At 42.0% G+C, this 12,698-nt stretch overlaps 3 protein-coding genes across 3 annotated transcripts; 1 reads left to right on the top strand and 2 right to left on the bottom strand.

Moving 5' to 3' along the window:
- Positions 1-722: 722 nt before the first annotated feature.
- Positions 723-4,576, top strand: LOC146271479 (purine nucleoside phosphorylase-like). The gene is made up of 6 exons (XM_084706860.1): positions 723-941; positions 1,907-2,076; positions 2,501-2,604; positions 2,844-3,019; positions 3,310-3,500; positions 3,727-4,576. Exons 1-6 carry the CDS (start codon positions 919-921, stop codon positions 3,945-3,947), a joined length of 885 nt encoding a protein of 294 aa, XP_084562986.1. The 5' UTR covers positions 723-918; the 3' UTR covers positions 3,948-4,576.
- A 1,875-nt stretch (positions 4,577-6,451) lies between these two features.
- Positions 6,452-9,160, bottom strand: LOC146271478 (uncharacterized). The gene is made up of 3 exons (XM_084706856.1): positions 8,542-9,160; positions 8,049-8,164; positions 6,452-7,750 (listed from the first exon to the last, which is right to left on the bottom strand). Exons 1-3 carry the CDS (start codon positions 8,765-8,767, stop codon positions 6,548-6,550), a joined length of 1,545 nt encoding a protein of 514 aa, XP_084562982.1. The 5' UTR covers positions 8,768-9,160; the 3' UTR covers positions 6,452-6,547.
- A 148-nt stretch (positions 9,161-9,308) lies between these two features.
- Positions 9,309-12,531, bottom strand: LOC146271477 (uncharacterized). Its single transcript, XM_084706855.1, has 4 exons — positions 12,139-12,531; positions 11,285-11,818; positions 10,423-11,106; positions 9,309-10,189 (listed from the first exon to the last, which is right to left on the bottom strand). The coding sequence occupies exons 1-4, from the start codon at positions 12,398-12,400 to the stop codon at positions 9,321-9,323; spliced, it is 2,349 nt and encodes a 782-aa protein (XP_084562981.1). The 5' UTR covers positions 12,401-12,531; the 3' UTR covers positions 9,309-9,320.
- Between the last annotated feature and the right edge of the window lie 167 nt (positions 12,532-12,698).

The raw sequence follows: 12,698 nt of genomic DNA, 5'->3' as shown, positions 1-12,698 counted from the left end.
ATGTATTTGACATGTAAAACACCCATACACACGTTGTGTCCCAAATCTGCAATAAACAGCATTTAGAACTTTTTATTTATTTGAATTCCACATTTCTCTGACTGCATGTGATATGATTACAGAGTGGTGTCACCTAATGTGAATGTGTCCTTCAGGACTGATATACTGTCATGAATGCAGTGCACACAGTCATATTTATTTACTACAGAGACAGAGGCCGACCTGGCATAACATGTCATCACAGTAGTTTGTTTGGTTGAGCCAGCAACGGTTGGTGTGAGGATGAACGGTTGGTCTGATTCTGATTCTGAAACACAGCCAAGTGGGTCTGGACTAAGCATTAATTACATAATATTAGCCTACACTAGGAACAGTATCTGAACACAAGCCAGTCTTTTATAAGCCTATCCATTAGGTGTTTCAAATCACCCTTAAAACATACGTTTAAAATGTTTGTGTAATCGAATGTTCAGAAAGTGGTTTTGTTAGTTGTTTAAAAGTTGGATATGAGGGGCAGTCTAGTGACCAAAGTGTACTTCCCTTTTTTGCGTGATTGTTAAAACGTACGCTTTTGTTATGACGTATGTTACTCTCTTTGTTATTGGTTTTCTGCCGGCAAAGAAACTGGTACATTACATCCGAACAACGCCCGCGTCGATGGCCAATAAGAGCGTGAGTGTGTCATAATTCGTCATACCGGGATGTGGCGTAGGGAAAATCGTTTTTATAAGCGCTTCGTACCCTTCGTGGATATTACATCACCCTCACGCTGTTACAATATTGCGTTTATAAAATTATACTAAGTTTTACAACTCTGAGTCGTGCTCAAGTAATAGCCTATACTACCTTTTTGGGGTACACGGTTCTAAGTTGGACATAACTTTTTAACAATTGTTGAGCACATTTTCATTTGAAGACATGTTTCCCGAGGCTGCCTCAGAGTAAGTGACATCAATTTTTTTTTTACTGGCATATGTTGTCAAAAGTTTTTGGGCAACAATTAACTAGTATGTGTCTTTGTTTAGCCTACATCGAAATAAAATACAGTTTATCTTCCCCTTTAATAAACTGCCAGGACTCGATGAAACCGATGTGCGCGCGGAGTTGTCGCAAATATACAGTATTTTGTCGTTTTAGTTTATTTTCTTTTATTGTGATGTAAACCTAATTTATTTGCAAAGTTAGACTATAAATGCAATACTTAATTTGTTATATCCATTTCAACTTGAATGGACTTGGACATCTTCGTCTAGTTATGACACTGTTGCGTTGGCAACTTGGAAGAGAACAAATCTGTGGGTGGGTAAGACAATTGATGTACAATGATATTTTATCAATTTTAAAGAGCAATGTTACTTGGCTACTTAAAGTTACTTGGCCATTTATTGTGCTGTAATTCGTTTTAGTAGGTTATGGTTTGGCGAAACATTACACTGATAGATATTGTAAGAATGTGGTAAAACGGGTGCTTGTGTTGGTGTCAGTCTGCTTTGAAGGACTCATGTGCTCTCCTAAATTAGACGCACACACTGTATAGGCTACAGTACACACGCTAAGGGGACTAAATGTTATGGTTTGTGTCTGCCAGTGTGTCTGAACAGGCATGTGTGTCTCTGTCAGTGTGCGTCAAACCTCTGAGTTTGGAATGTTTGAGGGTGTGTTATGTTCTTTAATTACAGGAAGATAGCAATGCATTTCAAAAACAATAAAACTCAGATCCCTTCTTGTCTTTACCTCTCTGTCATTCCCGTTCTTGCCACAATATTTCCATCCTAGCAGTGAGCCAACTCTGACAACCATCATACCTCCCCCTCTCTCTCACACATGGTTAGTGAGTTTGAAAGGGTAATGGAATGACACACTAACCAACCCACCCCTACTCCCCACTTCCTCTCTCTCCTCTCAGGTCTGGTTATGAGGAGTGTGCTGCCACAGCTGAATGGTTGCTCGCCCAGTCCCCGGTGCGCCCCCAGGTGGGCATCGTGTGTGGCTCTGGCCTCGGAGGCTTGGCTGACATGCTGAAAGACCGGGTGGTGTTTAACTACTCTGACATTCCAAACTTCCCTAAGAGCACAGGTATGTGTTTGTGATGGCTGCCTGTGTGTAGTGGTTATAACAGGTATGTGTTTGTGATGGCTGCCTGTGTGTAGTGGTTATAACAGGTATGTGTTTGTGATGGCTGCCTGTGTGTAGTGATTATAACAGGTATGTGTTTGTGATGGCTGCCTGTGTGTAGTGATAGAGTGTATGTGAAGTAAATATGTGTAAAAGTTTGTTTAAATCCCTGGTCATACCCATTGTATCATTGCTGAAGTATAACACTTGTAAGCTCAGTCAAAAAAAGTCCATCACTGCTGCAACTTGATGCCCCCAGTACTAAAACCAATGAAGTCTGCTTGATCTGCTTGCAGTCATGCGGTTAGGTGTAACCAGGGCGTTTCAGCTTTTTTGTGGATTTTAACAACCACTAATCAAACTCACGTGTGTGTGTGTGTTACAGTGCATGGTCATGCTGGTAGACTGGTATTTGGGACCCTAAAAGGGAAGCCATGTGTGTGCATGCAAGGACGCTTTCACCTCTATGAGGGCTATCCCATCCAGAAGGTGTGTAGTGCTGGCATCACCAGTCATCATGGCCCACCTGTGTCTACTCTCTACCTCTCTCTCTCTCTCTCTCTCTCTCTCTCTCTCTCTCTCTCTCTCGGTTCTCAATATCTCACTACTACGCCTTGCATCAATTTGATTCAAATGACACATTCACACACCCATTAAAACAAAAAAACTGAAGTGTTTTGTATATTCAATATATACATTGTATTTGATGTACAAGTTCTGCATTCCAGATCACAATGCCCATAAGAATCTTCAAGCTACTGGGGGTGGACACAGTGATCCTGACCAACGCGGCGGGGGGTCTCAACCAGGACTACAAGGTGGGAGACATCATGATCATGAAGGACCACATCAACATGCCTGGCTTTGCTGGGATCAATCCCCTGGCTGGACCCAACGATGACAAGTGAGTGTAAATGTAGGGGTGGGTGGACTGGCTGGCTGGCTGGTTGTCTGGCTGGCTGGCTGGATAGATGAATGAATGGAAATAAAGAATGTTTTAATGAATAGATGGATGCAAGTAAAGAAAGAAGGGAGAACGGAAGAAAATATGTTTTTATGGATGGATGTATACATATATAAATAGACAATATAAATTTGTATGCATGTATGGATTGGATAGAGAATGACAAGTATTTCACAAACTAAAGTCAACCAAATGTTGGTAAATAAACCGCCTAACCCTCTCCTCTTTAGGTTCGGTGTCCGTTTCCCCTGCATGTCTGATGCTTATGATAGGAAACTGGTGCAGGTGGCACTGGAAGTGGGGAAGGAGCTTGGCTACAGCCACTTCCTGCGCGAGGGAGTGTACTGTGTCCTGGGCGGCCCCTCTTTCGAGACCATTGCTGAGTGTCGCATGCTGCACAGACTAGGCGCCGATGCTGTGGGTGAGTTTGGGGACAGAGACCACACGCTGTCTGGAGAGCCGTTTTCACATTTAGGCTGGGAGAGAGGGCGGTCCCAGACATCCCATAAGTAACCCATAACCTCAAATAAGAGAAAATATTCTCTTTGATTGGATAGCTCTCAAGGGGACCTCTGACGTCATTGGATCACAGATCAATGCTGTATGTTGGGTTAAACTCACCTGTTTTACTTCTGTCTGGTTTGTAGGGATGAGCACGGTGCACGAGGTGATCGTGGCACGGCACTGCGGGATGAAGGTCTTCGCTCTGTCTCTGATAACCAATGAGGCGGTGATGGACTACGACAGCCAGGAGAAGGCCAATCACGAAGAGGTCCTGGAGGCGGGCAGGCTGAGGGCGGACGCGCTGCAGAAGCTGGTATCCACATTGGTCAACCGCATCAAGCGCAGCGGCAACTACGGCAACTGACTTAGCATCACGACTGACTTAACTACTACTGCTGTGTGTGTGGGCTCTGTGTGTGTGAGAACGGGCTTGCTTGGGCAAAGGTAGATCTACAGCTCAGCCTGATCTTGGGAACTGTGTTTTGTTTTTTCTGTACCTTAAGTTTACATTCTTCTAGGTAGCTTTTAACTCATTTTTGCACCTGACATTTTATGAAATATATGGTTCTGGTATAGAATGCTGTAATGACTATTGCACTGTATATGCACACTGACAAGACATTGTATAGCAGTAATGTGTTGTGTTAAGTTAAAGAAACCTGAATTGATTAAATGTTTAAAAAAGGGAATTATAACCCTGTATTGTATAGAAATCCTTGTACAATAAGTACATTCTGGGACATGAATGACTTGAAGGATTATTGGCAAGGACCAAAATTATAGTTTATTAATTTAATATAACTAAATGTACATGTAACAATATTCTGGTGTGTAACAGTTAAAAATGTAATATTTAAAATATATTTATAACATTTATTTATGTACTTGCATTTGATACAAATGTGTATAAGTCTACATAGAAAGGTTGTTAGTTTGGGTGGTTTGTACAAGTGCGGCTGTCATTAACTATTAAAAACTTACAATGAAAGCTAATCATGTCAGAATGTTATGCTTTTGACAATAGAGGTAGAATAGAGGTAGAAGGTTTGTGTTTGCACACACTGAAATTCACACAGTTCTTACTTCTGCAAATAAACAAGTAGCAACACTTTACATTAAGGTTACATTAACAACAATGGAACTACGCATCAATACCTAAATAAACAACATTGTAGTTAGATACAAATTGCTATGTAGTTATATTTTATTACGGTTTAGCAATGCAAGTCATTATACAAGTGAAACTTGGTAGGGGCAGGTTGGGCTTTTCAAGGGTAAGATAATGTCACTTGACCTTGTTTTAGCAACACAGCCTTCAGCTGCTCCTTTAAAACATCCACATATCAAAACTACCCTCGTCCATTCAGTGCCCTCTTTCACTTCTGTAATAACCTGTCCTGCTAACACCATTTAATCGCATTGCAATTCTTGTCAAAACAGTTTACCAGAGTTGACAATTTTGACTCTAGGTATTGCTATGCAATAGTTAATGTAACTTTAATGTCAACTCAATTTGATATGAGTGGCTGAAGAAGTGGTATCATCTCTACTTTTTATCTCTGGCACTCTGGTGTGAAACCGTCTGTTGACTTTGGAGGAGTGTCAACCATGCGTTAAAACAACCCCACCTGACTGCAGTATTGTTTTGCCATCCCTATCCCTGCATTGTTTCCCTTGCTCTCATGGTCACTTTTTCCCTTTTTCTCACCAAAACTATTCAACAGCCATGCCCTCCCTCCTCCAACCAGTGTTTTCCGTGACGTCAAGTCATCAGTGTTTATAGCCATACAAGGTCATGTGCTGAGTCTCTGAGGGCAGGCCAGAGATTATCTTTAAGTCCCTCTTCTTTTCAGTTGTTCACTATTGCATTTTGTTTCTACTAAGCCTCTGTGCAGTGAACTTTTTACTACATGTCTGAAAAGATTAACTTTGTCTTTTGATAAGCAGTGGCTCTGATTGTTGGAAAAGACATGCATGTTTGGTCAATTTGGAGACTTCAAACCTTTGTCAGTGGAGCTGGTCCGTACCCAGAGTGGATGTTTAGGCAGGGAGTTTTAGCTGAACAGAAACAGCTTAGGACATTCTGCTCCAGGATGTGTTACGTGCAGTGCCATAGTAACCTTGGGTTTTGTTTACTCTACAGCGTTCCGCAGCAATCTATAGTATAGAATGTTCCAAAGCTTCCACTTCAGTGACTCTATGCTTTCACAATAAAATCCCACAATTTTGTTATAAAACAAAAAGTCTGCATAATGTTTACTAGCTTGGCATATATGGGAGAGATATTTACCCATTTGATAGCTGCAGCCCAACCTCTCCTACAGTCACACATCATCTGATACTCTACCTGGATCCTCAACCTGAAACATGATCACCCTTATTTATTCAATTCCTGGAACTTGTCACCTCTGCCTTAAACATACAACATACATATCTTGTTTCATGACCGGAGGCCTTTTCATCTTTGTCTTGTCTTTGTCTGAGATCCGCATTGAAATTGATGTTCTCATGACAACGATGGAGAGGTAACACTAAAGTCAGTCAAAGTAGGTAGTTCCTGTTCTACTACCAAATCATGTTGCTGGATCCTGTTAAAAACTGTTTCACAGTGATTCACTTGAATCAAGTTTCACTTGTTTCACACTGCCCTCTGGTGAAAGTTCAAAGGGATGAAAGGGATGCTTTTAACAAAAGGGGCCAGGATTGTCATTATAGGATCCAAACATAGTCAAACACATTTGATACTTTCTGAATATTTTTAAATCCTGGACCTTGAAATGGAAAGCTACTGTTTACATGTGATGCTCTACAGGACAAATACACGTAAATGTTACTTGTGACCAAATTAATCTCGTTCACAAAAGCGTATCCCCTTTCATGAGAAACCTTTAATTTACAATATCGACAGCGGAGTAGTATTTCATTTATCAAAAGTACAATATTTGACTCTGACAAGAGTAGCGTTTATCCTCTCCAGGGTATAAGTGAGTCTTTCTCCACGGGCAATTGGAGTCCTTTCTCAGTCATCTCTGTCGAGTGAATCAGCCTGTGCCTCTTCAAGTGGTGCTTGAGAGTGAAGGTCTTGCCACACTGAGCACAGCAGAACGGCCTCTCGCCGCTGTGGATGCGCTGGTGGGCTTTCAGGCTCCCTTTCTGCGAGAAGCGCTTCCCACACGTGGCGCAACCAAACGGACGCTCCCCGGTGTGAACGCGGTTGTGTTGGACCAGGTGAGCGAGTGACGCAAACCTCTTCCCACAGATGTCACAGCTAAGGGACTCGTGTCCCGGGAGAACTTGCTGGTGTATCTTGATGTAAGGCGAGCGACTGAACATTTTGCCACGTTGGGAGATTAATTTGTCCCGTCTAGCTGCTGCAAAATTGTTTTTTGTGTGGTGAGATATGCCAAGTTGGTTGCTGGTCGGGAAAGTCATCCCTGAATGAGATGCAGATGACTTTTCAAGCATTTGCTGATCAGTAAGTGAGATGCGGTCATTTCTCTGTGAGCGCTGAGGCATGGAATGAAATGTGGGCATGAACTGAGATGCAAGTTTATCTTTGAGATGAACAGTGCTTGCCATGACTTTGCAGGGGCTCTGTGGAGTAGACTGAGACAACCCAGAAGATTCTTTGGAGGCTGAGAATGGGGCTCCCTCTGAACAGTCAGAAAAAGTCTGAGAAAACTGGTCTGCTACGTTGGAGAAAGTAGGAAAGTCGGCGTCAATGTTGGGATTCTCTTGAACTATCGAAGCCCACAGCTGACTGTCTCTTTCATCCATGGCAAACCCAATACCTGTAGGATTTTGTTTCCCTGTGCTGTGTTGACATGCATCCAATAGGAACTCAGAATGCTCTTCCTCCTTCTCCAGTTTCACAACAAAAACATTGGTCTCCACCCCATTGTGTCCTGTACTGCTCAAGTTTGAATCTTCTGTTGAAAATCTGGGTTTTTCACAATGTTTATTATTTGGTTCTTTGGAATGTGACTGTTGGGTGTGAAGCTCATCCTCAAAGTGTTGATTCTCAATCTGGAATTCCTCAAGGACATCGTGGTAGAGGATACTTCCTTGAAGTTGCAAACCATCACTATGTGGATTGTTTGTCCATAGTTCCTCATCTGGCCTTTCCTCTTTAATCATAAGGGACTTAGTGGTGTCTATATCTGCAGGCTAGAAGAAAAAAATACAATCAGAATCAGAATTTAAGTAAGAATTTATTTTACAGTTTGGGTAAAAAATATTGCTAAATAATTGTAATACATGTTGAAGAATATAAAACAATTTCCCTACACATTCATGATACATTAGGATTAATGCATGCTCCCTATACTCTCTCACTGACTCCTTCTCATAGTACATTGAAAAGGAGGGACTCCAGAACCTTCCCTTTCATTGTGTTTCTTTAGAGTCCATGTTTCATGTTCGGGAGGACTTGAAATTGAACTATTTGGCCGAAAAGGGCACATACCTCGGAATGTACAGTGAACGGTTTCATGCTTACTCCAGCTCCAAACGCTGGGTCTTCATCTGGCCTCTGATTTGCTCTCCAATCTGGAGGCCCTCCTACTTTCTCCACGTAGGTATCTGTAGGATATGAACAATGCCAAATAAATACAGTGAATGTTTGGTCAATAGAGAAATAATAAATAATGAAACAATTACCCGCCATTCTTATGTAGCCTATAAAAGGCAGAAAACCAAGTTAGATCGTACAAAATTATATGCACCTTTTAACGCATTATAGTCAACGTCGATAGGGTAAACTGAGGATTTGGTCGGGACTTTGTGTTCATTGGTTCAAACACGGAATGGTGTGTGCAGTATACTTATTGGAAGTGTTTCAACTGTACACTAATAGTGAATTGTTACTGAAGCGTTAACTCTGGCCGCACATGATACTTAATTACAACACCCTTAACAGTGCAGAACGAAAATACGTCGATGCAATCCAATGCACTTACCAGCTACGGTACTACGCCGTGCTCGTTCGCTTTTTAGTTCGCTTTCAACCTTGAGCAATTTCCCCTTGAGAATGTCATTTTCATTTTGATGCCGGGAGACTTCTAAATGTAATACAGTACATCTATCGTCGACCAGCCGTGAAATTTCTGCCACTGCAGCCTTAGTCAAGACCTCCATAATCGCGGTTAGTTGTGTCTGAAAGGTGGTTGGCCTGCACGTCGACATTGTTATGGTTTATTTGTAAATATAAAATTCACAAACACTCCGACATTGTATACTCTTTAAAACTGCATCCAAATCCTTATGCTACATTGAGAGACTTAACAATAAAAAATTGCATGATCCAGGGGTGTCGAGTTCTTCTACAGGGCTTCTTCCGGTGGGAGTAGAGCGACTACCGTAAACATGATAAATGACATTACATGAAAACGCAAAAACTATTACATATCCAACAAAGGTAGATAACCTTCTAAATTTATTCGAGATCCATAGAAAATACATGGGGGGATCGAGTATGTTTTAAGATAAAACTGTTGTCCCACAAATGGGTACACAACACGAGGAGCACAATATACAAGGATTTATCAGCTACAATTTACTCTTGTGCAGTTCTAACAGGATCAGAACAGATATATAACACGAGCATACACAAATTTTGCCCTCAACAGTTTCGTGAAAACTTTTATATTGAAAAACACATTAGTTAATTATATACACTTCTATATGATCTCTAAGCATACAGTAAAGCATACTGTACGTAATGTCGTAATGATGAAAATCAATCTTTTATGTGAAGTTTTTGGTGCACTTTCAGGCTGCACTTCTGAGTGAACGTTTTTCCACATATTTCACAATTGTAGGGTTTTTCACCTGTATGTGTGCGCTGGTGTCTTTCAAAATGGCTGAAGCGATCAAAGCTTCTTCCACAAGTTGAGCATATAAAACATTTTTGTCTCGTGGTGTCTACATCATCACCCACCTTTGAATCATCAAACGTGTTGACCCCTAACGCAAACAAACTTCCCTCCTGACCATCGTTGGACTCTGCCATGTGCTCCCTCATCACCCTCTCCTCCACGGTATCTACCTGTCCATGCAACCCTGGGATTCCCGTCATGTCTATGTTCCGTGACTGCAACGCCATCATAGCATATTGCTCTTGCTGAATCATCTCCATCTTCTCTTTCTCATTGAGAAAAGACATTCCTTGCTCAACTGCACTAGGTGATGTAAAGCACCGGTGTGAACTCTGCGCCCCCTCAAACGGACTGTTCCGATACTTAAAATTAGGATCAAACTGAGAGGTGGAATCAGAACAACCCGGAATGGCCGACTGTTCGTCCCCAGTCCTCTCGGTCGCAGGGGTCCACAGCTGACCGTCTCTTCCGTCCATGACGTAGCTTTGGGCCAGTGGGTCCGGACCTACCGGCACATGCTCACTTCCTGGTTGGTTGAGTGCTGGGGTTTCAAGAGTCTTTCGCTCTGCTTTAACCATTGAGTCGGGTCTGCTGCTCCCCTCACTATATCCAGGGCTGGACATAGCGTGGGAAGTCAACTGCTTTTGTTTCCCAGGGTTCTCTGTGTCTGTTGGGTGGACGGTCTTCTTATCAACAGGCTGATATCCCTCAACTGCTTCAGTGCCAGTGCCTTGAAAGAAAAAGATTTTAAAAAGGATACATTCAATCTCAATGTTGGTATTATTATTTAAATAAATTGAGCCTAACAACCAAATGTTTACTAACAGTTAATAGTCATACTAGTAATTAGTTCCTTAATAATTTTCCGTCTTCTAATAGTTAGTGATATTTCAAAGCTGAGTCACACATTATCTAGTTGTAAACTAAGTAGATAATTTGATGCAGACAAATGTTTTTTTTTACCATTTATGTGAACTTTGAGATGGCCTTTCAGAGTACTTTTTTGATTGAAGCATCTCCCACATATTTCACAGCTGTACGGTTTCTCCCCTGTATGGATTCGCTGGTGTCTTTCCAGGTGACCAATTCGCTCAAAACTTTTGCCGCATGTTGAACAGATGAAGTATCTCTTTGGTTTTACAATTTGGACATCTCTTGTTTTCTTAGGCAAGCCAGGATGAAAGTTTGGATGGACTGTACCATCGCTTGATATCAGGGGTGTTTCCGTGTGTCCATACTGTTGCTGGGAGACCATAGCTGGGAAAGACATAGTGCTACAGGAGGCTTCCATTGCACCAGGAACAGGAAGTATTGGAGAGAGTCCAGAGAGACTCATGGAGCTCTGTCCTGAACTGTTGAAATACTCAGGATTGCTGGTTCCATTATCACTGTCCGCATGTGAGCTGGATGCCCATTGCTGATGCTCTCCCTCAACCATTCTCAGTTCTTCAAGGTCCGGTCTCTCTCTAGTGTTTTCATCATCTTCATGATGGAGCTGCTGGAAAGAATTTTTCTCCCCAGGTTCGGCCTTCATCTGCACGTCAGTTGCAGATTTGGCGTCTTCCCCTCCTTTGCGCCCCTCATCCCCCGAAAGGTGTGCCTCAGGCCCACGTGTTTGTCCTGTGTTCGCCTGTACCACCAAAGACCCTGGGGAGTGAAGAGATCACATTCAACAAGTACATCATTGAGAGACATATCCTATAGATTTCCAAATTGTAGTATTAGGCAGCAGGTGGAATATGATAGATGTATCTTTGGTGCTCCTTGACATGCATTCTTAAAGTCAAAAGCAATGCTTGTATTTTATGTCTAACATGTTACCAACCATTTCTGTGGGTCTTCAGATGCCCCTTCAAGGTACTTTTCTGGTTGAAACGCCTCCCACATATCTCACAGCTGTATGGTTTCTCTCCTGTATGGATTAGCTTGTGCCTTTCCAAGTGACCAGTACGCTCAAAGCTCTTCCCGCATACAGGGCAAATAAAGTGTGTCTTAGACATGTATCTCTTGAGTGTCCTTTTTTTCCTGGTTGAGCCAAAGGTGTTACGATATGGAGCAAAACTGAATTGACCTCGAGACAGTGAACTGGACTGAAACGAAGGAGTAGTAGTTAGTTGGGAACGGTCAGAGAAACACAGGGAGCTCTCCCCTGAATTGTGATAATATTCAGAATTTTCATCATTTTCTGCGTGCGTTTTAGTCGTCCACCGATATCTTTCTCTCTCAAACATTGCCAGTGCATCATCCAGATGCTGTGCTCTTGTCTCTTTGCTTGCATCAACAGTTTGACCAGGCTCCGCTTTCACCAACGTGTCCCTTCCAGATGACAACACTTCTTTTACATTCTCTCCTTCTGGACCTGTAGAAATCAATGATATTACAACCCTCATAACTGTACCGGTAAGAATTTAGTTTAAGGGAGATACAAAGTAAAACAACAAATACATGGTACTTTTGTGGAAGGTGTAGTTAAGATATTAACCACTAGAGGGTGCAATTAGCACTTGCAATCATTAGCTTTTCCCATGTTAAGATCATTGTGTCGGGTGCAATGACTACACTTAAATTACTTGCCTATTATTGCAAGTATAGGAAGTGTCATACCCTCTCACACATTCCGTGTGTATATGGTATACATAGCTTACATGTATCCCAGGACATAGTTAAATGTAGGCATACCTTCTCTTGCATGATGATTCTCGACAGATCTAAAATGAAGCGGTGGTCTTTCTTCCGTTCCATGCGCAGTTCTTAATTCATTATGAAGTATTTCTATATTATTTTTCAAGGTCTTTATCTCATTTTCACGTTGACTCATTTCCAATCGTACCACAACCATGCTATCGTCGACCACTTTGCTTATTTCTGCTACTGCTGCTTTGGAGAGTACGTCAACAATGGAGGCAATCTGAGACCGCACGGCAGCGCCCGTTAGCAACATGGTCGACTATATATTTGAGTAAAGCCTACTGGAACAAACAATAAATGCAGAATTGTATAGTAAGTTAAACTGCGATCTTAGCTAGAAGTTATTTCCTCTGGTACAAAGCACAGATAAATTTTATACGACGTCGCTACGTTGACAATTACGTGCGTTACGTTCATGTACCGTAACGACAGAAAGATACACGCACATTTCTTCGAGAATGGGCTGAGATCTTGCATGTTGCTGGTGGGAGCATGTTCCCACTGCTCTATGTTCCCACATTTCTAAGACCTTTTTCAAAATTAAGGGTTCA

The sequence above is a fragment of the Hypomesus nipponensis genome, chromosome 10 (genome assembly GCF_054491055.1).
Source record: "Hypomesus nipponensis isolate SF chromosome 10, ASM5449105v1, whole genome shotgun sequence".
NCBI lineage: Eukaryota > Metazoa > Chordata > Actinopteri > Osmeriformes > Osmeridae > Hypomesus > Hypomesus nipponensis.
The sequence above is the reverse complement of the archived record's forward strand: the minus strand, read 5'-3'. Positions and strand labels throughout refer to the sequence as shown.